The following is a 23,392-nucleotide window of genomic DNA, read 5'->3' as shown; positions in this document are numbered from 1 at the left end:
ATGGACATCCAGAGGTGGGATTTCCCAGCGAGGGAAGCCTCAGCGAAATCGCAGCATCACAAATGCTGTGATTTCGCTGAGGCTTCCTTCGCTGGGAAACCCCACCTCCGGACTTCCGTTGCCAGCCGAAGCGCCCGTTATCATGCTGGTGGGATTCCCCTGCTAAGATTTCCCTGCAGCATTGCAAAATCCGGAGGTGGGGTTTCCCAGTGATGGAAGCCTCCGGGGAATCCCACCAGCATGAAAACAGGCGCTTCAGCTAGCAAAGGAAGTCCGGAGGCGAGGCATCCCAACGGCGGCGGCGGGTTCGTAAGATGAAAATAGTTTGGAAGAAGAGGCAAAAAAATCTTAAACCCCGAGTTCGTATCTCGAAAAGTTCTTATGATGAGGGGTTCGTAAGACGAGGTATCACTGTACTGTGTATTCAGTCAAATAAAAAGCACTAGAATATTTCTGCAAAATATAGGACTAGAAAGTAAAACATGGGGAAAAGATGAAAAGAGAAAAAGAGTGCAACATTATTTCAATAGTCTCTTTTACTTATTCAATTTTTTTAATTTATTATATATTTTTTAATGCCACCCTTCTCCTTAGACTCGGGGCGGCTTACAACATGTTAGCAATAGCACTTTTTAACAGAGCCAGCATATTGCCCCCACAATCCGGGTCCTCATTTTATCCACCTCGGAAGGATGGAAGGCTGAGTCAACCTTGAGCCAATGATGAGATTTGAACCGCTGACCTGCAGATCTACAGTCAGCTTTAGTGGCCTGCAGTACTGCACTCTACCTACTGCGCCACCTTGGCTCTAATTTTAATATTAACAAGGCATATACTATTTTACTCAGGGTATCTGAAAATAATAAGCACTTTGGGAGAACGAATTTTCTGAGCAATATTAGCAGGTGACTCGAAGTCAAGAATCACAGAATGGAAGAATTAGAAAGAAACTTTGAAATCAGCTCAATATTGATAAGATTCCACTACTAAAGCATTCTAGATAAATGGTAATTTGGCCTTTAAGTCCCTACAGTAAAGGTAAATTCACAGTTTCAAAGCAGCCGCTGTCATTTATAAGATTGCGGGTTTACTTACATTGCGTGTCCATGCCACTCTCTCTGTGTTATAACCCATCATGTTCAAGAGACAGGTCACAAATAAGGTCCACTCTGAATAGTAGCTTGGCCCTCCAGGTGCATTGTAGGCATTATACCATCTGACAAGTATTTGGATAGCAATCTCTTTGGGCAGGATACACTTAACGCCTTGTAAACATGTCCTGACTATTCAAGGTAAGCCAGAAAGAACACACAAAAAAATGTTAGTAAGTCGGTAATCCAGAATCCAGGGTTTGTAAACCAAAGAACTTGTTCTATGCTTCATTTGGCATATTTGAGGCCAATACAATTATTGTATTATTATGAATGGTTAAGTTCTCAGATTCTACAGCCGTTCTAATGAAGGCTGGTTTTTAAATTGCTCAATTACACCACAGTTATTAATTAAAAAAAGAGTTTGAAATTAACATCATACCTAATTCTGAAGTTGCAATTTCAGGAATGCTGATTCTAACCATTGAGCCATTATTAAATTCCTAGAAGATAGATAGATAGATTACATTATACCACATGAAGTACATTCACCCTCTGCAATATATATTATTATATAAGATATGGCAGATTTAAGGAATCCCAAAGACAAATAGAAAGCTTTGTCTGCAGCCATGTGTGAGTTTTAGTTAGAAAGGATTCATTGTTATCATCCATTTTAATTGCTCAAGACAGTTAATATGCCAAGCAAACTAAGCATAAGGAGGCATCTCTTTATAAAATAATTTAATGATACAGATATTAAATGTAGGATTGTTTTGTAATTGGTGGGATTAAAAATCAATCAATCGTATAGCAGTAAATCACTCACTACATTGTACCATGTTGTAAAATGAATTTGAATACAGTAAAAGAAACTTGCCCAAGTACCTAAATACTAGCATGACAAGGAAACAAGACAGGTTTCCCTGGACCAATACTTTAAAATGTTCTGATCTTTTTATTTCAGATAATCAGATCCAGATTGTGGGGGCAATATGCTGACTCTGTTAAAAAGTGATATTGCTAACATGTTGTAAGCTGCCCTGAGTCTAAGGAGAAGGGCAGCATAAAAATTGAATAAACAAATAAATAAATCATAGTAGATATATGCCATGTTTATATTATTTATTTGTTTGTTTGTTTGTTTATTATATTTGTATGCCGCCTTCCTCCAAGGACTCGGGGCGGCTCACAGCATATAAAAATAGAGAGCCGGTGTGGCGCAGCAGGTAGAGTGCTGTACTGCAGGCCACTGAAGCTGACTGTAGATCTGAAGGTCAGCGGTTCAAATCTCATCACCAGCTCAAGGTTGACTCAGCCTTCCATCCTTCCGAGGTGGGTAAAATGAGGACCCGGATTGTGGGGGCAATAGCCTAGCTCTGTTAAAAAGTGCTATTGCTAACATGTTGTAAGCCGCCCTGAGTCTAAGGAGAAGGGCGGCATAAAAATCAAATGAATGAATGAATGAATGAATGAATAAACAATACAGTACAGCAGCAAATCTAATGAAATTTAAAATTACAATCGAAAAATCCAATATTTAAAAACAATCATGCCAGTTCAATCATACAACATATTTCTCATTTCGTTGACCAGGGGGACCTAATTGCCCCAAAGCCTGGCAACATAGGTGAGTCTTAAGACTCTTACGGAAGGCAAGGAGGGTGGGGGCAGTGCGAATCTCCAGAGGGAGCTGAGTCCAGAGGGCCAGGGCACCCACAGAGAAGGCTCTTCCCCTAGACCCCACCAAGCAACATTGTCCATTATATTCTACTTCTAAAGCAGTTTTAGGCTCAAACCTGCTAGACAACAATTCTATTCAGATAAGTTTCCAGTTCTCCAAGCATGTCCAATTTCCTCCAGATATAGGACAGTTTACACAGAAACATTGGGTTCATATTTATACCCAAGCCACCAACAAGTTTGGGTAAATCCTTCAAATCATCTTTTAGAGCTTCAAATATAAGTGATATTTGAGAAAATCATTCAATTTAAAGAGTTAAATTTACCAGAGTCACTCTGTTCTGAACAGGATCTCTTACAGAATGAATAAAAGTTGAAAGTTGCTGAAAAGTACAATCATCAATATAAGAGGAGTCTAGAAGTTTGGAGGAATCCCTCAACTCTGGAACAGGAGACAACACGCCTTGCTATAAAAGGAGAAAATATTTTTCAGTTATAAAAACTATTACAAAATTTATAGCTGGAAAAAAACTGAGATGATGTTGTTCAACCCTCTCTTAAATTAGCAACTCTCATTGACTGCTATTTGAATCAAACATGACTAACATACAGCTACATACATAACATACAACCGCCCTGAGTTCTCGGAGAGGGGCGGCATACAAATCTAATAAATAATAATTATTATTATTGTTGTTGTTGTTGTTATTATTGTTATTGTTGTTATTATTATTATTATTATTATTATTATTATTATTATTATTATTATTACAGTGAACATGCTGAACTTCAGTGGCAAGTAGCAATTGGAACAGCAGTCTACCAACACATTTCCTAAAGCCGTAATTGAGTTTGGCTTCTGATAGCTTCCATGTAGTTTTCTTAACCTGTAATCAGGCCTAGATTTACCATTTTTGGACTTCGTATTAGAAGACTATGTGCAACCTGAGTATAAACTAGTGTTTCTCTGTCTGTCTAGGGAATTCTGGTATTTGAAGTCTACACATCTTAAAGTTGCCAAGTCTGACAAAAAATATTGTATACATGAATTACAATCCTGGGTACTGATAAATTGGAAGAGGTGATTTGGCATCTATCTCCAAAAAAAGTCTGAGTAACTGCCTGTACAAAGCTATCCTAAGGGGAAAAAAGACCACTCAGTAATGCAAAATTTATGAATTGCTTCTTTAATATTAATATACAGAGATGTGGAAAAATATGCAATGCAAGCCTTCCAGCTAAAGAAATACCATTATTCCTTACCTCATCTAAGGGACCAAGGAGTTTATTCAAAGGCTTAGATGGAGTGCTGATACTATCCAGAGGAGTGCTTGGACGAGGCATTTGATTTGACATTGTCATTGATGGAACTGGTAAACCAGGTATAAATACTTTCCCTACCTTTTAATAGGAAACAAAGCAGACAGTTGTTTCAATATAGGCAGTTTTTAAAAGTAAACTATGCTTAAGACATTAAGCCTAAGCAATTATTTTAGAACAGTCCAACCTCTTAAATTTGTCAGATCTGAAGAACACTGATCTAGAATGTTCAAGCAAAATCTATACTTAACAACTATTGTGATAAACTGAATAAAAGTATAATTTTGTATTTTTAAAAGATTTTTCTAATGCCTACAATAAAAGTATTTAATCCAGCTGTGTTCTTCAATCTCTATCTGCAGATATTCTAGTTCAAGTCTGAACGAATCCTGACAATACACAGCCACCTTAGATTTTAACTTAACTACCACTTAACCTATTAGTGCCTATTCAAACAACTGGAAACGTTTACACACCCAAGACATACCAAAATAAATAAATAATGCCCCAAATCTGTCTTCTCTCATACTGAGCCTATGCAAGAGTGTATGTTTATAATGTTTCAAAATCTTATAAAACTTGTTTATTCTTTTCATCATTGAGTTGAAAAAAACAGATATTCTCTAAAGTACAACATAGAAAAGAGCCGGGATGGCGCAGCAGGTAGAGTGCTGTATTGCAGGCCACTGAAGCTGACTGTAGATCTATAGGTCAGCAGTTCAAATCTCATCACCGGCTCAAGGTTGACTCAGCCTTCCATCCTTCCAAGGTGGGTAAAATGAGGACCCGGATTGTGGGGGCAATATGCTGGCTCTGCTAAAAAGTGCTATTGCTAACATGTTGTAAACCGCCCTGAATCTAAGAAGAAGGGCAGCATAAAAATTGAATAAATAAATAAATAAAATACAATCTGGTTCCTTCAGGTAAATGTTGCCTTCCCTTATGATTCAATGAATTTCCCTTATTTTAATTTCTTTCTTTCTCCTGGATCATTTTCTATTGGGAATTGCCCTTTTTGCATTATTTTTCCTGAGCGATATGATTTTTACTATAAAAGGAGAAAAAAAGCTCTCCCAGAGTGGAAAAATTTAAAAGGCGCTTCCTTTTGTATTGTTGATTGCGGCTTTCGTTTTTTATATTCTTGTTTTCAAAAACAAGTGGGAGTAGGAAAGAGGAAGAAACAAACATGACTATCACATGCCTGATCCTACATCCCTTTGAAATAGAGGCAACTGAGTATAATAGCAATACCTCTGAAGAAATCAGCACAATACAATGAAAGGGAAATGGAAAGAAAAACAGAGGTGCTATTGCACATAGGGGAAATACTAAAGAAAAGAGAGGACACATAAACAGAATAGAAAGGACTTGCGTAAGATGGGAAAAAAGGAGAGAAATGTTACAAAAGAAACTATAGATAAAACATACATCAGCTGTTAATAAGGGAAATACTGTACTTACTCGAACCACTCCGGTATACAGCACTAAGTTCCCATTGCCTTCCAGAACCAGCATTGCACCAACGTTCTGTGAATCCACCAATTAAAGAGAATACATTAATCTGCAATTATGTGGATAAATGCTGTCAATTAATACAAGTTACATGTGATTCACATACTCATACTTACATCAACTGGAGCTACATCCTTTGCCTGGATGTTGGTAATGGCACCAAAGATCAACTGTGATTTGTCATTACTCTGCTGAAACTTTACACACCTAAAAATGGGAGTTGGAGGGAACAGAACAATCTTACATAAAAATAACTGTAATATAATACGAGAAATTCTTTTAGAAACCAAATAAAAATCTATCAGTGAAATACAATATGCATTAATATTTGACCTAGACTAGAGCATTAGATTAAGATAGAGTGCCTTTAACCTTGACAACCACAAAATCTTTCCTTTGATTTGGAGGAAATGGTTGAACTGGCAGGTTATGGTTTGTTATTAGGTAATGATTAAGAACATCAGAAATGTGATTTATACATAGGTTATAAGCCATTAATTGTTAAGTATAGTTTGGCATAACTGAATGGTAGAGCACGTGGTATTGACTTTAGCTCCAAAAATGAAACTTCTGAGCAAGATTCACCCAAATAATTACAAATTAGCAATAGCACTTAGATTTATATTTTGCTTCATAGTGCTTTACAACATTGTCTAAGCAGTTTACAGAGTTAATTTATTGCCCCCAACAATCTGGGTCCTCATTTTACCAAACTAGAAGGATAAAAAGATGAGTCAACCATGAGCCAGTTAATACATTAAATGTGAAAAAATTCAAATAATATTTTATTATCCAATTGGAAAACTAAGCTGTATCTAGAAATGTATACAATAAATAAAAATAATAAATATCAAATCACACTTGCCGCAATTGGAGCTGGGATTCCACTAAATAGCACAAAAACTTTTGTCCACAAAAATCAGTTGTAATAAATACTTTGGAGGCTTGACATTTCTTCTCCCTATTAACATTTATAAGCAAATAATAATAAATATAGACTTCTTCAAGTAAGAAACGTAAGTATTTGCCCTATTATTCTAAATACTAAATATATATTTCTATATATAAACTCAGAAGGAAATCAGAATTCAATCAGACAGAATGGGTAGCCTTACTATTGATTTAGTTAATGACTATCAAAGGTTCTTAGAAATATGATTTAAACATAGGTTATAAGTTGTTAAACATAGTTTAGCATAACTGAATGGTAGAGCACATGGTATTCACTTTAGCTCCAAAAATGAAACTTCTGAGCAGATTTACCCAGATAATTACAAATTAGCAATAGCACTTAGATTTATATATTGCTTCATAGTGCTTTATAACACTCTCTAAGCTATGAGGGAAAAACACTGTTAATGCTCTTTACTCTTTCAGTGCAATAACTGTAGTCTATTTCACAATAATTATTTTTTTATTATTATTATTTATTGGATTTGTATGCCACCCCTCTCCGCAGACTCGGGGCGGCTAACAACAGTAACAAAACAGTATAATCCAATACTAAAAACAGTTAAAACCCATTATATAAAAACCAGTCATACATACAGACATACCATGCATAAAATTTTAAAGGCCTAGGGGGAAAGTGTATCTTAAGTCCCCCATGCCTGGTGGCAGAGGTGGGTTTTAAGCAGCTTACGAAAGGCAAGGAGGGAGGGGGCAATTCTAATCTCTGGGGGGAGTTGGTTCCAGAGGGCCGGGGCTGCCACAGAGAAGGCTCTTCCCCTGGGTCTCGCCAAACGGCATTGTTTGGTTGACGGGACCCGGAGAAGACCAACTCTGTGGGACCTAACTGGTCGCTGGGATTCGTGCAGCAGAAGGCGGTCCCTGAGGTAATCTGGTCTGGTGCCATGAAGGGCTTTATAGGTCATAGCCAACACTTTGAATTGTGACCGGAAACTGATCGGCAACCAATGCAGACTACGGAGTGTTGGTGTGACATGGGCATATTTGAGAAAGCCCATGATTGCTCTCACAGCTGCATTCTGCACGATCTGAAGTTTCCAAACACTTATGATCCTGGCTGATTAAATCACAATGCGAATGTACATTCATATCAATTCAATATTGTGCTGTGATTTTTACAAGAAAATATCATTAGCCAAAGAAAACAAAGATAGTGGTTTAATGTATTCATGGTTGCAAGAGTATTTCAAGTTGTTGTTCCTCCAAATGCCCGGCTTATAATTACATGCAAAAATATGGCCACATAAAGTTTTCTACTCTGAAAGTTAAATCATTTGGTTTGAGGAAGTCAGGATTCAATAAAGACTTATTTTAGATGGAATAGATTTTTTCCAAACCTCAGGGTAGTGAAGGCTTCTGTCCATAGATGTTCTATGCAAAGCTCTGGAACAATGAGTTCAGTTTCTGGGGCAAGAAATGACTCAGTAGCACTGTTTGGCGAATGGTAGGCACTGTGCCTCTTAGGTGACTGAACATGACTGGAAAAGTTGAATCTCTGTACCCCTGAGAAAGAATGTACCCCTAAGGCTGGAGAATGAGATCGGCTGAAAAGACAAGAGAAATATGTTTTATTTTTTCTATGAGAATACATATACAGCAACTAAATTCCTTTCCCACTACAGGCCCAAATTCTTACATTTTAGGATTTCAAGCACTACAAATAAAGAAATAGTAAGAACATAAACAATGCCCAGCTGGATTGGAACCCTGGCCCACCTAAGTTCAAAGACGAGCTACAAAAATGGTGGAAGGTTTTAAACATAAAACTTATCAGGAAAGACCTAATGAACTCAATCTGTATAGTCTAGAGCAGTGATTTTCAACCTTTTTTGAGCCATGGCACATTTTTTACATTTAGGAAACCCTGGGGCACATTGAGCTGGGGGGGGGCACTAAAAATGTTTGGACAAAAAAATTCTCTCTCTCTCTTCCTCCCCTTCACTCTATTTCTTTCTCCCTCCCTCTTTCTCTCCCTTCCTTCCTCTTTCTCTCTCTCTCTCTCTCCATCCCTATTTCTTTCTCTTCCTTCCTTCCTCTCTCTTTTGCTTTCTCTCTCCCTCCCTACCTCCCTCTATGTCTTTCTCTCTCTCCTTCCCTCCTTCTCTCTCTCTCTCTCTTGCTTTCTCTTGTTTTCTCTCTCTCTTGCTTTCTTTTTCTCTCTCTTGCTTTCTTTCTCTCTTGCTTTCTTTTTCTCTCGCTTTCTTTTTCTCTCTGTCTTGCTTTCTTTCTCTCTTTCTTTCTTTCTCTCTTTCTTTCTCTCTCTCTCTTGCTTTCTTTCTCTCTGAGCTTCGCGGCACACCTGACCATGTCTCGCGGCACACTGGTTGAAAAACACTGGTCTAGAGGATAAAGGGGAAAGGAGGGACATGATCAAAACATTTAAATATGTTAAAGGGTTAAATAAGGTTCAGGAGAGAAGTATTTTTAATAGGAAAGTGAACACAAGAACAAGGGGGCACAATCTGAGGTTAGTTGGGGGAAAGATTAGAAGTAACATGAGAAAATATTATTTTACTGAAAGATTAGTAGATGCTTGGAACAAACATCCAGCAGATGTGGTTGGTAAATCCACAGTAACTGAATTTAAACATGCCTGGGATAAACATATATCCATCCTAAGATAAAATACAGGAAAGAATATAAGGGCAGACTAGATGGACCATGAGGTCTTTTTCTGCCGTCAATCTTTTATGTTTCTAATCTAGTAGCCTGTTCTCACACTGGCCAACCAATTAGTCTCTCAACCAGTGGAGAGGCAGGAACACTGCCAAATCCCCATGACTTTACTAAATTGCTCCAGTCCAATTCTGAAGCCAATCAAATTGGTAGCCAGTACATCTCATGTTAGCTGCTACTGCAGAACAAGGATTCATATATTCCTGTGATGGCGAACCTATGATAGGGATGCCAAAGGTGGCACGCAGAACCCTTTGTGCTGGCACACGCACCATGGCCCCAGGTCAGATCTCTATGCCGTTTCTTTTTTGAGCTTCTGTTTCCCTGCAAACGACGAAACAGAAGCTCACAAAAGAAAAAAACTTACCTTTTGCTGCACTACCCGTGTCGGGATGCCCCGCTGGTCTCTGCTGCGCATGTGTGCATGTCCACCCATGTGTCCACGTGCATGTTTGTGCGTGCACATGGGCATGTTTGCATATGCACACATGCATGTTGACATATGTTTGTGTTCACACGCATGCACAAACCTTTCAGTTTGGGTGTGCCCATGCACGCAGTTTGGGCAATCGGTGTCTAAAAGGTTCGCCATCACTGATATATACCAATAAATTAAATGAAATAAAATACTGGGATCCAATGTGAGTCAGTCATGGGACCAAAGTTGTCCCAAAGGTGCTTTTTTTTCAAAAGGCAACTGAACTTTCAGTTTTTTTCTTTGAAGACGTTTTGCTTCTCATCCAAGAAACTTCTTCAGCTCTGATTAGATGGTGATGAAACTAGAGGTTTAGTCTTCCAAGCTTTTGGACTCATGTTGGAGCCCATCCTCACTCTTCTCTCTCTCACCAGAATGTGACAGGACTAAATCTCTGGTCCAAGTGACCAATTCAGATTGATCCTACAACATTATCCTGGGACATGCATATTTGCCTTTGTTCATGAAATAAAATACTATATACAAGGGTTGCCCAGAAAGAAATGCACCCCATTTTTTCCCTCAGCCTACAATAATGGTACGAATGCAAAACTTTAGATATATATTATTTGAATTGTCAGTAGTGTGTGTGTAAATTTTGTGTTTCTTCAGACAGATAGCATAGCTGCAGCAGTGTTTTGAAATGGCGTGCGTAAGTGATGTACGTTACAAGCAGCATGTCATCATTGAATTTCTCACTGCGGAGAAAGAAACTATTGGGAACAGTCAGAAAGGTTTGTGTACAGTTTATGGAGAATCTGCAATCGACAGAAGTACAGCCAGCCGCTGGGCACAGAGGGTGATGCTATTACAGTGAAAAAATGGCTTGGTGACCAGGACAAGGAGTGGTACCAACAAGGCATACACGCCTTTGGGTCTCGCCGGAGGAAGGCCATATAACAGGATGGAGATTACGTGGAAAAATAGGAAGTGTAGAAGAAACATCATTCTTTCTTGTGTGTAAGTTTCATTGTGTTCAATAAATAATTGTTGAAGAAAAAAAATGTGGTGCATTACTTTCTGGGCGACCCTCCTATAACTGTGACACTGAAATTATTAAGGGTTACTCAAAAACTGAGAAGGGGAAATTAAGAACTCCAGTACACTTAGGTCTACAACAGGAACTCATAAAACCTAAAAAATTTGAAATCTCACTTAGTTACATTGTTTACAATAGAAACATAGAAACATAGAAGACTGACAGCAGAAAAAGACCTCATGGTCCATCTAGTCTGCCCTTATACTATTTCCTGTATTTTATCTTACAATTGATATATGTTTATCCCAGGCATGTTTAAATTCAGTTACTGTGGATTTACGAACCACATCTGCTGGAAGTTTGTTCCAAGGATCTACCACTCTTTCAGTAAAATAATATTTTCTCACGTTGCTTTTGATCTTTCCCCCAACTAACTTCAGATTGTGTCCCCTTGTTCTTGTGTTCACTTTCCTATTAAAAACACTTCCCTCCTGAACCTTATTTAACCCTTTAACATATTTAAATGTTTTGATCATGTTCCCACTTTTACTTCTGTCCTCCAGACTATACAGATTGTCATAAATATGACAATACAATATAGTCATAATGTAGATCTCAGCAGCATGCCTGATCCCTGCTAGAATCATAATCCTAAAACAAGAGAAAGTACAAGGAGAGGGAAAAGTAAGTACCCTACCTCAAAGCTGCCATGTTGGAAATGGAAGGTGAACGAGAATGGATGCTGGGCGATGATGCCGACCTGCTTTGGCTACAAATAGAGGAATAGTTCTGGAAGGGAGAAGCCATAGGCGAGTCACCCTTAGATAGATTCTTAAGATGGGCAGTGAAGGAACTGCTGGCAGCTGCATGCTGTGGGGTCCATGCCTGCTCGGAGACCTTCAAGACTGCATTCTGCTCCTATAAATAAGAAATGTGTTTGTGTGAGTCAAATAATCGTATGTATAACTTGTTCTGGTTTCTGGTAGAACTTTAGCGATTACAAATAACTCTTACTAAATGCAGCATTTCATAAACAAAGGAACTCCATTGTAGAAACATAGAAGACTGACGGCAGAAAAAGACCTCATGATCCATCTAGTCTTCCCTTATACTATTTCCTGTATTTTTATCTTAGGATGGATATATGTTTATCCCAGGCATGTTTAAATTCAGTTACTGTGGATTTACCAACCACGTCTACTGGAAGTTTGTTCCAAGCATCTACTACCGTGTTTCCCCGATAGTAAGGCAGTGTCTTACTATCTTTTTACCCCCAAAAGCCCCACTGTGTCTTACTTTGGGGGTATGTCTTATATTGTCCTGGGCACCAGGGCCGGCTCGTCTTCGGGCTTTGGTCCGGGCGAGGCCTCTTCTCCTCTGGGCGGGCGGCGTTAGGCGTCCACCCACCCCCAGCCCCGTACCGCTTTACGGGCCGGACGATTGGGGGGGCGGGAAGACGTGAGGCAAAGGAAGTGAAGGGAACTACGGGCGCCGGGAAGGCGCGGAGCCAGGTGCGAGCATCGCCTTTGCCCGGGGAGCCCCGCTAAGCCTTCTGCGCCTGACTGGGCGAGGCGAGAGGGAAGAAGGAGAAGCGCCGTCCTTTGCCTTGCCGCGGCGCCACCGCCTCTTCCCCGGCTTGGCAAAGCAAAGGACGGCGCTGGTCCCCGCTAAGCCTTCTGCGCCTGATTCGGCGAGGCGAGAGGGAAGAAGGAGAAGCGCAAGTGGATGCAGAGCGCCCGGGAGGCATTTATCCGCCCGGGAGGCATTTATCCGCCCGGGAGGCATTTATCCGTCCTTCGCTTTGACGGCGCTGGTCCGAAGCGAGCCGAGCGGGCAGACCAGCGCCGTCAAAGCGAAGGACGGATAAATGCCTCCCGGGCAGATAAATGCCTCCCGGGCGCTCCGCATCCACTTGCGCTTCTCCTTCTTCCCTCTCGCCTCGCCGAGTCAGGCGCAGAAGGCTTAGCGGGGACCAGCGCCGTCCTTCGCTTTGCCAAGCCGGGGAAGAGGCGGTGGCGCCGCGGCAAGGCGAAGGACGGCGCTGGTCTGAAGCGAGCCGAGCGGAGGGGAGCGCCGTCCTTCGCCTCGCCGCCACCGCCTCTTCCCCGGCTTGGCAAAGCGAAGGATGGCGCTGGTCCGAAACGCCACAACCCCTTCAGCGGAAGATGGAGAATTCTCGCTCGCAGGAAAAACAATCCAGGCTCGCCAACCCGGAAATGCGAGGCGAAGGACGGCGCTGGTCATCGGGCTCCCCCCCCCCGCAATACCCCCGTGTTTCCTCGAAAGTAAGACATATGTCTTACTTTCGGGGTATGGCTTATATTAGCCAACCCCCCTGAAAGCCCCCATATGTCTTACAATCGGGGGGGTCTTACTATCGGGGAAACACGGTACTCTTTCAGTAAAATTATATTTTCTCATGTTGCTTTTGATCTTTCCCCCAATTAACTTCAGATTGTGTCCCCTTGTTCTTGTGTTCACTTTCCTATTAAAAATACTTCCCTCCTGAACCTTATTTAACCCTTTGACATATTTAAATGGTTCGATCATGTCCCCCCTTTTCCTTCTGTCCTTCAGACTATGCAAATTGAGTTCATTAAGTCTTTCCTGATACGTTTTGATGCTTAAGACCTTCCACCATTCTTGTAGCCCGTCTTTGGACCCATCTTGTAGCCCGTCTTTTATTCTCTTCCCTTGCGTATCCAAATACATTTCATGCTAGCACATTTCTCTCAGCCCTTTATCTTTCTTAATTGCATTTCTCGCATTCCTTCTAACCTTCTCCAGTTAGCAAGATTTATGTCCTCCCCGCATGATACTAAAATAGCAGAAGTGACTGTTAATCAGCACAGAATACTTTTGCTTACTTGGGAGCGGAAGGAAAACCATCCATATTTCTCTTTTGTAACGTTGAAACTCCACCCTTCTTTCCTATTGACCCCCTGATGTAACAAATACATCACTACAGTATTTAACCCATTCCTCCCCTTAATATCTTCTTCCCAACACCTGTTCTTTACGTTTTTGGACCCTTCTGAATTTAGGATTTACCCATCGAACGTCTGATTCTTCCTCACTAGATCCTGTACTCGTAGCCCCATCCTGTGGCTGGCCTCCCACCTGTTCTATTACCTGTAACCCCGGGTCCACCACTAATTCATAAACACTATCTGTATCAGAGTCCTCAATTTCTTCATCATCCTCCACCTTACCAGGAGTATGTACAACATAACTTAACATTTCAAGACATGTTTTTTTTAAAGTGGCCTTTCAGATTTTCTGATTTCCATTAATCCAGCCAATAGTCACTAATTATGGGTGTTATAATCTAAAAACCTTAGATTTAGGAGGCCACTGAATTGTTGACCTCTGTCCAAAATATAAATTGCAGTGCAGTGTAAGCTACATAGAACAACCACCATTCACAGAATAGGCAAGCCATCAATTATCATCCTTGTTTTCTATGATACCATGTTCAATTCACCCTTAATATTTTTACCTCTGGTTTTACTCTTCGAAGGGCCCAAACGGAATGCAAGCACTGAGAGGCATCGTACGTCATGAGAATGGAGGGCTCAGCATTGACGAAAACAATTCTCATGGAATAATCAGCAACATATTGTATTCGGGGAGAGGTAAACAAGGCTGCTAAGTGGAGAGAGGATCAAATCGATTACTTGTCAAAAGACATGCTTTAAAAACAATTATCTGTATACCTCTGCCACATTTTTAAATAGTTTCAGTTATAAATAAAATAAATCCACTTTCAACTTATGCTCCTGTGACCTTTCTCCTTGATATGTCTGTTATGTCCCTTTTTCTTTTGTAACTAAATTCCACTATGGAAAAAAATGGGATAAATGTCAACATTTTTTTAAATAAAAAGTGAAGATTACCCTCCGCCAAGTCTAGCTAGACTGAGTGACTTCGTGAACATGCCTTTGGCAAAAATACAGAAGTGGTCTGGCGCTGTCTTTTTCAATATTTTTTCAACTTTCCAGGTTAGTTTACAGCCCAATATTTCCCAAACGCCTCCTATCCAAGTATTAACCAAGTCTAGTCCTCCTTAGCTTCTAACAAGGTTAGCCAGCTGCTGAGCTATTTTTTGATAATCCTTGTCCAATTTAATGTCTTTCAGATGTGTTGCACTCTATTTCTAATCATCCTAATCCACTGGGTACAATATGGTGACTGGATTGATGGGAGTTTGCTATCTAAAATATCTAAAAGGCACCAGATTGGGGATACCTAAACAATTCAAGCTTACTGTTCAGGATGTTTAATTTCAAGATAAATTGAATCTTGAATATACATATCAAATATGTATATCTGAACTTGTATTTGTAAAGTAGGTATCCCAATATCTCAGCTATCAAATGCAGAGTAATCGACAAAGCTTAGTGTCTCTGATTACAGCTGATCTAAAATTATCTTTCTTTTTGTGCATTACATTATTTTATTTGTTTGTTAATTTGTTTGGACTTATATTCCGCCCAACTCCCAAAGGACTCTTTACCTCCAGACTTACAAACCATTGGTGTTATTTCATCTAATGGGTGGAGCATGCTGAACATAGTAGGCAAAGGTTCTCTAAAAAAAAAAAAAGAACACAAATTCTAAATACTGCCACAAATGTTCTGATAACAACTTCAAATTGAAGGCCACATCCAAAATTATCATAAGTTCCAATGTGACAATTTGCATATTAGCAATGAACTGTGATTTGATCAGAAACATTCTAATAAGTATATGTTAAAGTAGAAAGAAATATTATGCTATGCACACACATGCATATTTGCATAATTCCCATCCATTATTCTGAACAATAGCTTGAAAATTGGGAATATGGCAATTATGATATTTTGTCTTTATATTTGTCTTTTGTTCTGGCAGTGCATATAACCTATTTGGGAGGGTCTTCACAATTTATCACTGTAACAACAATCTTGGAAGATGTGATTAATTAGTCACACACTAATGCTGTTCACACAATTGGAGATGAGTGTATGCAGAATCACACCACCACCACCACCACTAGCCTGCAAAACCAAAAAGGTTCAGGAACTCTGATCTAAGTAATGATCATATTACTTTACCTGTTTGGATTTAGAGACACTTCATGCGATGAACTACTACGTTCAAATAACAAGCCATATTTTGTGGGCCAGACATTCGCTACCTATAAAAAGTTATATTAAAATATATTTCATTATAGTGGGAAAATATCCAATTTAATCCAACTAACAGAAATTTCATGTTTTAATGATTTATCCATAATTCAATTTTGCTGAAAAATTGGCCTTTAACAATATTCAATTATAAAAAGCATTTTAAAAAATTCAGATTCTATTACAGCCACTTTTATGGTCAGAAAAGAGGTGAAATAATACTTCGATATAGCTTACCTGAAAGGGTAAAGAAGCAGTGTAATCCTTTCCTTCAGTACTGTGGATATTTATGCAAGAACTCTGTAATATGCAGATACATTTTTCTACTAACTGACAGCTATCTAAATTGGGAGACAAGTGAGATTCAAATTATCTTCCATTCACCTATTTTTGTCACAAAAAGGCTGCATTTTCTGCACTGATTTCCGGAGAAGCTTCATATCAACGTGGACAATGCTTTTCCAATTCCAGATCTTAAATCAAATTGTCTAAAAGATTACTTTTACCTTTATTTCTTTCAGATTTTTCCTGGGGTATTGAGAAGTCACACCACAATGCCTAAAATAAAATTTTTAAAAATCAGCAAAATAAATAATATACTTGGTTTTCTTCTATGATCTGAAAACAATCCTATATATTCAAAACTAAGTATAAACAATTATGGTATTATCAATTTTATTTTCAAATTCTGGTTCAATATAGCTCCATTAAAATGGCAACATACATACATAATAGTGAGATATTAGAAGGCAAAAAAAAAATGGGGAAAAAAATCCCAAATAAGAAAAAACCTCTCACCCCACCAAAACATTGTTAATCCTCCAAGTAACATAGTTACATCACTCCTACTCTAGAGATGAAGGAAAGTAGGGGCTGTTCTGAAGCTGCATGCTTTTCTTATGATTTCACTGATTAAGTTTGGAATGCCAACGTTCTGTCCTGAAGATTAAGGCCAAATGTGCAGGTTACAGGAAGTCCTCACTTAACAATAGTAATTGGGACTGGAAATTAAGCAATCACTAAGCAACTTGGTTGCAAGTGCAATGTTACATGATCACGCTGACCTACAAGTTGCTATTGTTAGGTGACTCCTGTGTGTTTGCAGCATGCTGAATTATGTAATTGCCATTGGAGGCCTCCTGCCAGTTTCCCTTTTGACTCTGCTTGTTAGAAGCCAGCAGTGAAGTTTGCAAACAGTGATCTCAAACATGATAACTGCGAGCCAGTGGCTAAGCACCTGAAGTGCAATCACATGATCATAAGGATTCTGTGAAAGCCACATCTGTGAGGACTCATTGTAAGAACTCCTATCTTTGAATGGTTGAACAAGTGGATGTTAAACGAAGGTTGGCTGTCTTGCCTGATTTTTTTTTTAAAGCAAAGATGTGGAACGTTGAAATTAGGTCAGGACTTTGATTTTATGAGGAAATGATAAATCCTCTTCTTTTTCACTATTTTCCTCCAGAAAATCATTTGTAGCTCAATATTTTTTTTCCAAGTAGAAGAATGCTTTCATTATTAGTAGGACAATAACCATTTCAGGGGAATTTTTTTAAGCAGGGTGCAATCTGCTGAGGGGGGGGGGGGATCAGAGTTTGGTTCCTCCTGTTTTGGACCAGATTGCCCAAAATGTTTTGGGCAATCTGGAACCCACCCTTGGGAAAAAACCTCCATTTTTTTCCCCAGTCATGCAACCTTGTTCTCATATGCCACATTCTTCTGCACAGATGTTTTTTAAGTTGAAGTACAGTGTATATATAAAAATCAGGAAATGAAATTATAGATCACATGAACATTTAGTTGTGCTAATTTAGCTTTTTCTCCATTCTCTGGTCACTATTTTCAAAACAAAATTGAAACAAATCTTGAATGTAACTCCTGAACAGAAAGCAAAAAGGCAATCATGACCTTAATTTTCCTTGGCAATGTAGCTAAACAAACTCTATACTGTACCACTTTTCGTACCTGCAGAACAGAGCTGTCAACAGTAAATGCTTTATAAACTGCTGATGATTTGTTTTTACTTCCTCTGCTCCAAATGACCATATTGCCAGCCATATACAGTTCTTCATCATACTCTACTTCTTCCCCCACCTCACTGATGCCCTTCCTTAACTTCCAACTTTCCTAAAAGGGGGGGGGAAACAAATGTCATCATTATTGTGCAGTAATGCCCATTTAAATCATAAGTGTGGTTTTGGAGAAAAATTGATGATACACTGCATAATGTATTCTGGTGGTTGTTGAAGATTAGTGGATTTAGCTTTCTAAAAAAGCCAATGCAAAAATTATTTTTAAAAGCTAACCACAAAACTTTAGATATTTTCTAGCATCAGTGATAAAAGCAATATATGTTTTAAGTATCATCCTGTTTTCCTGAATTTCTCAGCAATTTTTGATACTGATACAGTATGCTTATAGATAAAATACATTTGATGGGTGAAACAGAACGAAATATTTCTTTCAGAACAGAACTATTGTTATGATCAAAAACAGAATAGACAAAATACAAAACATTTATTTGATTTATTTTAATCCTGCATTTATTATTTTTTTTATAAACAAATCAAGGCAGTGAACATAATCCTTCCTCCTCCTGTTTTACTCACCACAACAAGGTGGGTTAGGCTGAGGTGGGTTAGGCTGAGAGAAAGTAACTAGCCCAAAATTATCAACTGGCTTTCATGCTAAACAAGACTAGAACTCAGTCTCCTGGTTTCTAGTTTGATGTCTTAATCATTATTATCCAAACTGCATAACAGTCTCAATGAAGTCTTTAAAAAATCATTATTGTACATAATATTTTAACATTGTTATACTGTGTAGTATTCTAGTCCTAAAAAAAAGGGACAACCGCCTTCTTTAATTTATACATGAATGTCCTGACCTAGCTCTAAATTTTGCTTTGGAAGAAGAGGAAGAACAAAAGAGAAGCAATAGTAAACATTATCAAAATAGAGAATCAATCTTTAATGCTTTTGTTTATCTGTTGATTAAGTTCTAAGCTCTACAAATGTATGCCCTATTTGTGTGCTCAATGCTTTTATTCACTTTTTAAATGTTGTGTCAATTCAATGTTTATCTATTTATTTTTAAAAATCCAGAAACGTGTTTAACATATTTCCCCTACCCTATCCACTTTACTGCCTTATCACTTTCTCATTCTATACTAAGTACCACTTTGCGGCATACAAACAAACAAACAAACAAACAAACATTTTCAAAAGCATTTTTACCTTGTGTTTCTCATGGATGGTAACTTCCTGAAGTGACCCCACCAAACCAGCTGCTCCATCTGATGACCACAGTTCTGAGGCTGGTTGCAGCTGCCGTAGTTGCAGGTTCAGCGCATTAGGATGATGTTTGCAGTGGTCACGGCCAAAAGGGACAAACTCCTGCAAATCCCCTGCTGCAATCATTGTTAACCTCTCTTCATAGATGTTCGACATGAGTTCCAAATATCAACATTATTTCTAAAGCAAGTCCAAAACAGAAACCAGATTACACAAAATCCTTCAAAGCATGCACAATACTGTGCGATTCTGATTTTGTTAGCCTTGTTGATATCAATATTCCTGGAAATCATAAATTCTTAACTAAAGAAGGAGCTAAATTAAAATCTCTTAACCATCTTTCATTGCACTGCAAATCATCAACCAAAATATTCTTATAAAAACTCTACCTAATAATTGATGCAGATTGCTATCTCTAGTGATTTAGCACAAGCATTTGAAATGGCTTGCTGAATTCCAAAGATGCTATAGGCCTTTCATTCGACAAATTATTTGCAATAACACATCCCTTATTATATGTGTGGGACAATCCTTCAGAGATATAATAAAACAATTGATATTATAAGATATAAAGTTGTCTTATAATCATAAATGATATACCACACTCAGAAGGATCTGCCAAATGAATGTGCACCAATTATAGAATAATGCAAAATTGTTGCACCTTTTTGCAAGAGTGAGATTCTTCCTCACTCCCTTTCAATACAACAACTGTGGTTGATATAGTTTCTACTTAGGATTACTCATTTGTAATTTCAAATAAAAAATACTGTCACTTTACTTTCCCCCCTCTTTGGTACATTCTTTGAAAATGTTGAAAAGAAAGCCTGAAAATGCCAACTCTAAAAGAAGGAAAATAACTAAAACTGCTTTCTATGTCAGTGATTACTCTGAGACCACACATTTGTCATAACTACAGAATAGAATAGAATAGAATATTATTCTTTATTGGCCAAGTGTGATTGCACACACAAGGAATTTGTCTTTGATGCATATACTCTCAGTGTACATAAAGGAAAAAGATACATTTGTCAAGAATGATAAGATACAACACAATGATTGTCATAGGGGTCAAATAAGCAATGAGGAAACAATCAATATTAATAAAAAAATCTTAAGGATACAAGCAACAAGTTACAGGCACACAGTCATAAGTGGGAGGAAATGAGTGATAGGAATGATGGGGGAAAACTAATAGTAACAGTAGCGCAGACTTAGTAAATAGTTTGACAGTGTTGAGGGAATTATTTGTTTAGCAGAGTGATAACGTTCGGGAAAAGATGATGATGATGACGATGACGATGATGAAAGAGTTAGACACACTCGGAGGAATAAGTCCCTGGGCACGCAACGTGCAAGCCAGCCCTTGATGGATTGGAAAGCTAAAAGAAGGCGGGAACTAAGTGTGATAAATGGGAGGCAGAGGGACTCACGGACCTGAGTGACACAGGAAAGGGCGATCGGCTGCGGGCCTAAGCTGCAGCGGCTTCTCCCCGTGTCTCCCCTCAAATAGCGATTGCAGTTGTAGCAGCAAGTCCCCCCAGCTTCCAGGTTCTCAAGCGGGCGCGGCCATCTTAGAATTCCCATCACCCTCCGCGAGGAACGAGGGGCGGGGACTACGGGGGGAATTGATGAATTTCTCGGGTTGGCGAAAGAGAACGCCGAGCAAGCGCCTCTCCTCCGTTTCGTCTGATTGGGAAGAGGGCGCTGGGTGCGGAGAAGCGAGCGAAGGAACGGAGTCTTTCAGTCGTTACCATGGTGATAAGAAGGCTGATGATGCTGCACCCTCAGTGTTTCTATGGCAATTGTTTGCTGGCTGTGAGCAAGGCCGATGTGGTTGGTTATAGCACAGTCCAATCTCCGCTCAGTGAACTCAGAGACAGCGTTCCGCCTGTCATTTGATATGTAAATGCTGATCCATGCAAACTGTTGAAATATTGGCCTGAGATAATAGAATAAACTGATTCTAAACCCCAAAAACTTTTAACCTTAGACTGTCTACAGTCGACCTCACCCCATTCCTAAGAGGTCTGTAAGGGATGTGCAGAAGCACACCATTGTGCATGCTGTCCTATTGTCCAGATTTACCTATACTTATTTGCTTTTGTTTGTGTACACGTTTTGAAAAATAAATAAATGCAAAATAAAAAAATAAAGAAAAATAAAAGAGAATATTTGTAGCTCAAGGTTGACATGAAATTCCCTGCCCTCATTACCGGACTCCATAGTGTCATCCCCAAACCCCCAACACTTTACCCTTAGATTATCTATCGTTGACCTATCCAGATTCCTAAGAGGTCAGTAAGGGGCGAGTACAAGTCAACTAGAGTGCCTACCATCCCCTGTCCTATTGCTCTCCTATATCTCCTATACCTTTCTTCTATTCCTATATCTCTTCTTCTATTCTTTCATTGATATGTTCTGTTGCTATATCTTCTTTTCTATTCTTTCATAGATATATTTTACTATGAGTATCTCCTCTATAACCTTCATCATGTATTTTACTATGTGTATATATGTGTGTGTGTGTGTGTGTACCCACTAAAACCCTCATTGTGTATTGGACAAAATAAAAAATAAATAAATAAATAATAATCCAAACTAGGTAACATCAGTGATAATGATGTCAGTGATAAATGATCGTTCAGTCAGAATAAACTGAACGATCTTAAGGCCGTGTTTTTCATCCTTAGCATCTTGAAGTTGTGTGAATTTCAACTTCCAGAAAGCGAAGCTTGGGAATTTAGTCAGCACTTATATTGTTCTACATCTACACTAAGGTGCTTCTTTGTTTGTTTTTGCAAAAAAAATGTTCTTTTGTTTGTTCTTTTGTGTTTGAATGTTTTTAAAATAAATTAGACCATCTTGTAATCTTAAACAATATATGGTGGGAGTGCTTATCAAAATGTAATAGGCTGTAAAATTAGGTCTGAAATGAGGCACGTCAGTTACTTGGATTTTTTTGAAACCAAAGCAGTAGTAAGGATGCTGTAGTTTGTTGCAATATTCTGTTTCTAAAAGAAATGGTACTCAGACCTTAATATGTATGATAATATATCATCATCATTATCATCACCAGATTTGCTTGGATTATAGCTCCCATGCAGTGAATGAAAGATGCAGTTTAACTATCTGGAAAGTACCATTTTGTTCAGTAAATTACATGATATCTAATCCATATTAATGGAATTTTTGGCTGGGTAAATGAGCAGAGATCCATTTTAATTAATCATTTTTTTAAAAATCCAATTTTAATATCCAGTCAACATGGCAACTGCTAATAAAGCTAATTACTGCTGTCTGTACTTCTCCCCCACTCTCCATTTCCAATTCTGCATGGAATACAACATTAAAACAAAAATAGAAGAAATTATCTCCTACTTGATATCAATCAGACTAGGGCAAGGATCATATTACAGGGGCTTAAATAAAGTCAAGTAGAGGTCTTATAAATCTCTGGTAAACATCATTCCATGGGACAAGTGCTGGGGGAGATTACTTCCCAGTTAGCTTGCTTCCCTTTGGTCTCATTGTCTGTAATCTAATCTCACTTAAGAAGATGTTGACTATTGGAGAAGATATGGACAAAACTGAATGTGTCCAATGAAATAGAATATAGCCCTTAAAGCTTAGGCAATAATAAATGCATTAGTTCATAAGATGGAGAAAACCTATGCATGGCTTTACATACCTTGCCTTTTTTCTTATTTAAATGGAAGTATTTGAGCTTAATTATTTTAATTGCCTTTTTTATATACTGTATTTTTAATATTTTTATATTTTTTCCTGTTATACTGTATTTTCTTTAAAATATGGAGACCTGTGCTATATGCAGTACTGCAGATATAAGTAGATTTGTTTAATGGGCATTATTATATTAGTAATTTTAGCTCAATTCCTTTCCTACTGATTGACCAAATTTGCCTTTGTCGAAACTGCCATGACTCAAGTCAACATCTTCATTAAATTATTTGCTATTATCCCAATATCTTTTTCCTATCTATTTAAAGAAGGATCCAACTCATCAACAGATTGACACTCAAAAAAGTTAGTTGTTTGATATAACAGAGTTTACTTGATGGTATCCTTCCTGATATTTTAAATAAGACATAGAATAATTGGGCTTTAAGGGACCTTGGAGGTCTTCTAGGCAACTTGAGCCCTTCATGGTCTTCTGTATGTAGCACAAAAAAAACCCTGATTGTTATTTCTACCAATGTGCCTGA

At 38.5% G+C, this 23,392-nt stretch overlaps 1 protein-coding gene across 7 annotated transcripts in view; it reads right to left on the bottom strand.

The window, feature by feature from the left end:
- Positions 1-20,764, bottom strand: part of ANAPC1 (anaphase promoting complex subunit 1) — an 84,965-nt gene extending 64,201 nt beyond the window's left edge. For 3 of the 7 annotated variants that reach the window (XR_011557521.1, XM_070734624.1, XM_070734625.1), the window contains exons 1-17: positions 20,604-20,687; positions 19,110-19,346; positions 17,839-18,000; positions 16,380-16,431; positions 16,111-16,214; positions 15,802-15,884; positions 15,222-15,295; positions 14,205-14,353; positions 11,403-11,623; positions 7,913-8,119; positions 6,472-6,567; positions 5,723-5,813; positions 5,556-5,621; positions 4,038-4,175; positions 3,101-3,241; positions 1,534-1,594; positions 1,096-1,283 (exon numbers count right to left, since the gene is read on the bottom strand). Coding sequence is in view for 6 of the 7 variants with exons in the window: in XM_070734624.1 (XP_070590725.1) it covers positions 1,096-1,283; positions 1,534-1,594; positions 3,101-3,241; positions 4,038-4,175; positions 5,556-5,621; positions 5,723-5,813; positions 6,472-6,567; positions 7,913-8,119; positions 11,403-11,623; positions 14,205-14,353; positions 15,222-15,295; positions 15,802-15,884; positions 16,111-16,214; positions 16,380-16,431; positions 17,839-18,000; positions 19,110-19,322 (2,046 nt within the window). In the remaining variant the exon portion in view is untranslated. Of the gene's footprint in view, positions 1-1,095; positions 1,284-1,533; positions 1,595-3,100; positions 3,242-4,037; positions 4,176-5,555; positions 5,622-5,722; positions 5,814-6,471; positions 6,568-7,912; positions 8,120-11,402; positions 11,624-14,204; positions 14,354-15,221; positions 15,296-15,801; positions 15,885-16,110; positions 16,215-16,379; positions 16,432-17,838; positions 18,001-19,109; positions 19,347-20,603 lie in introns of all 7 variants that reach the window. The other 4 variants (XM_070734627.1, XM_070734626.1, XM_070734628.1 and 1 more) reach the window with 4 other exon arrangements.
- Positions 20,765-23,392: the final 2,628 nt, after the last annotated feature.

This window comes from Erythrolamprus reginae, chromosome 1, assembly GCF_031021105.1.
Source record: "Erythrolamprus reginae isolate rEryReg1 chromosome 1, rEryReg1.hap1, whole genome shotgun sequence".
Taxonomy (NCBI): domain Eukaryota; kingdom Metazoa; phylum Chordata; class Lepidosauria; order Squamata; family Dipsadidae; genus Erythrolamprus; species Erythrolamprus reginae.
The sequence above is the reverse complement of the archived record's forward strand: the minus strand, read 5'-3'. Positions and strand labels throughout refer to the sequence as shown.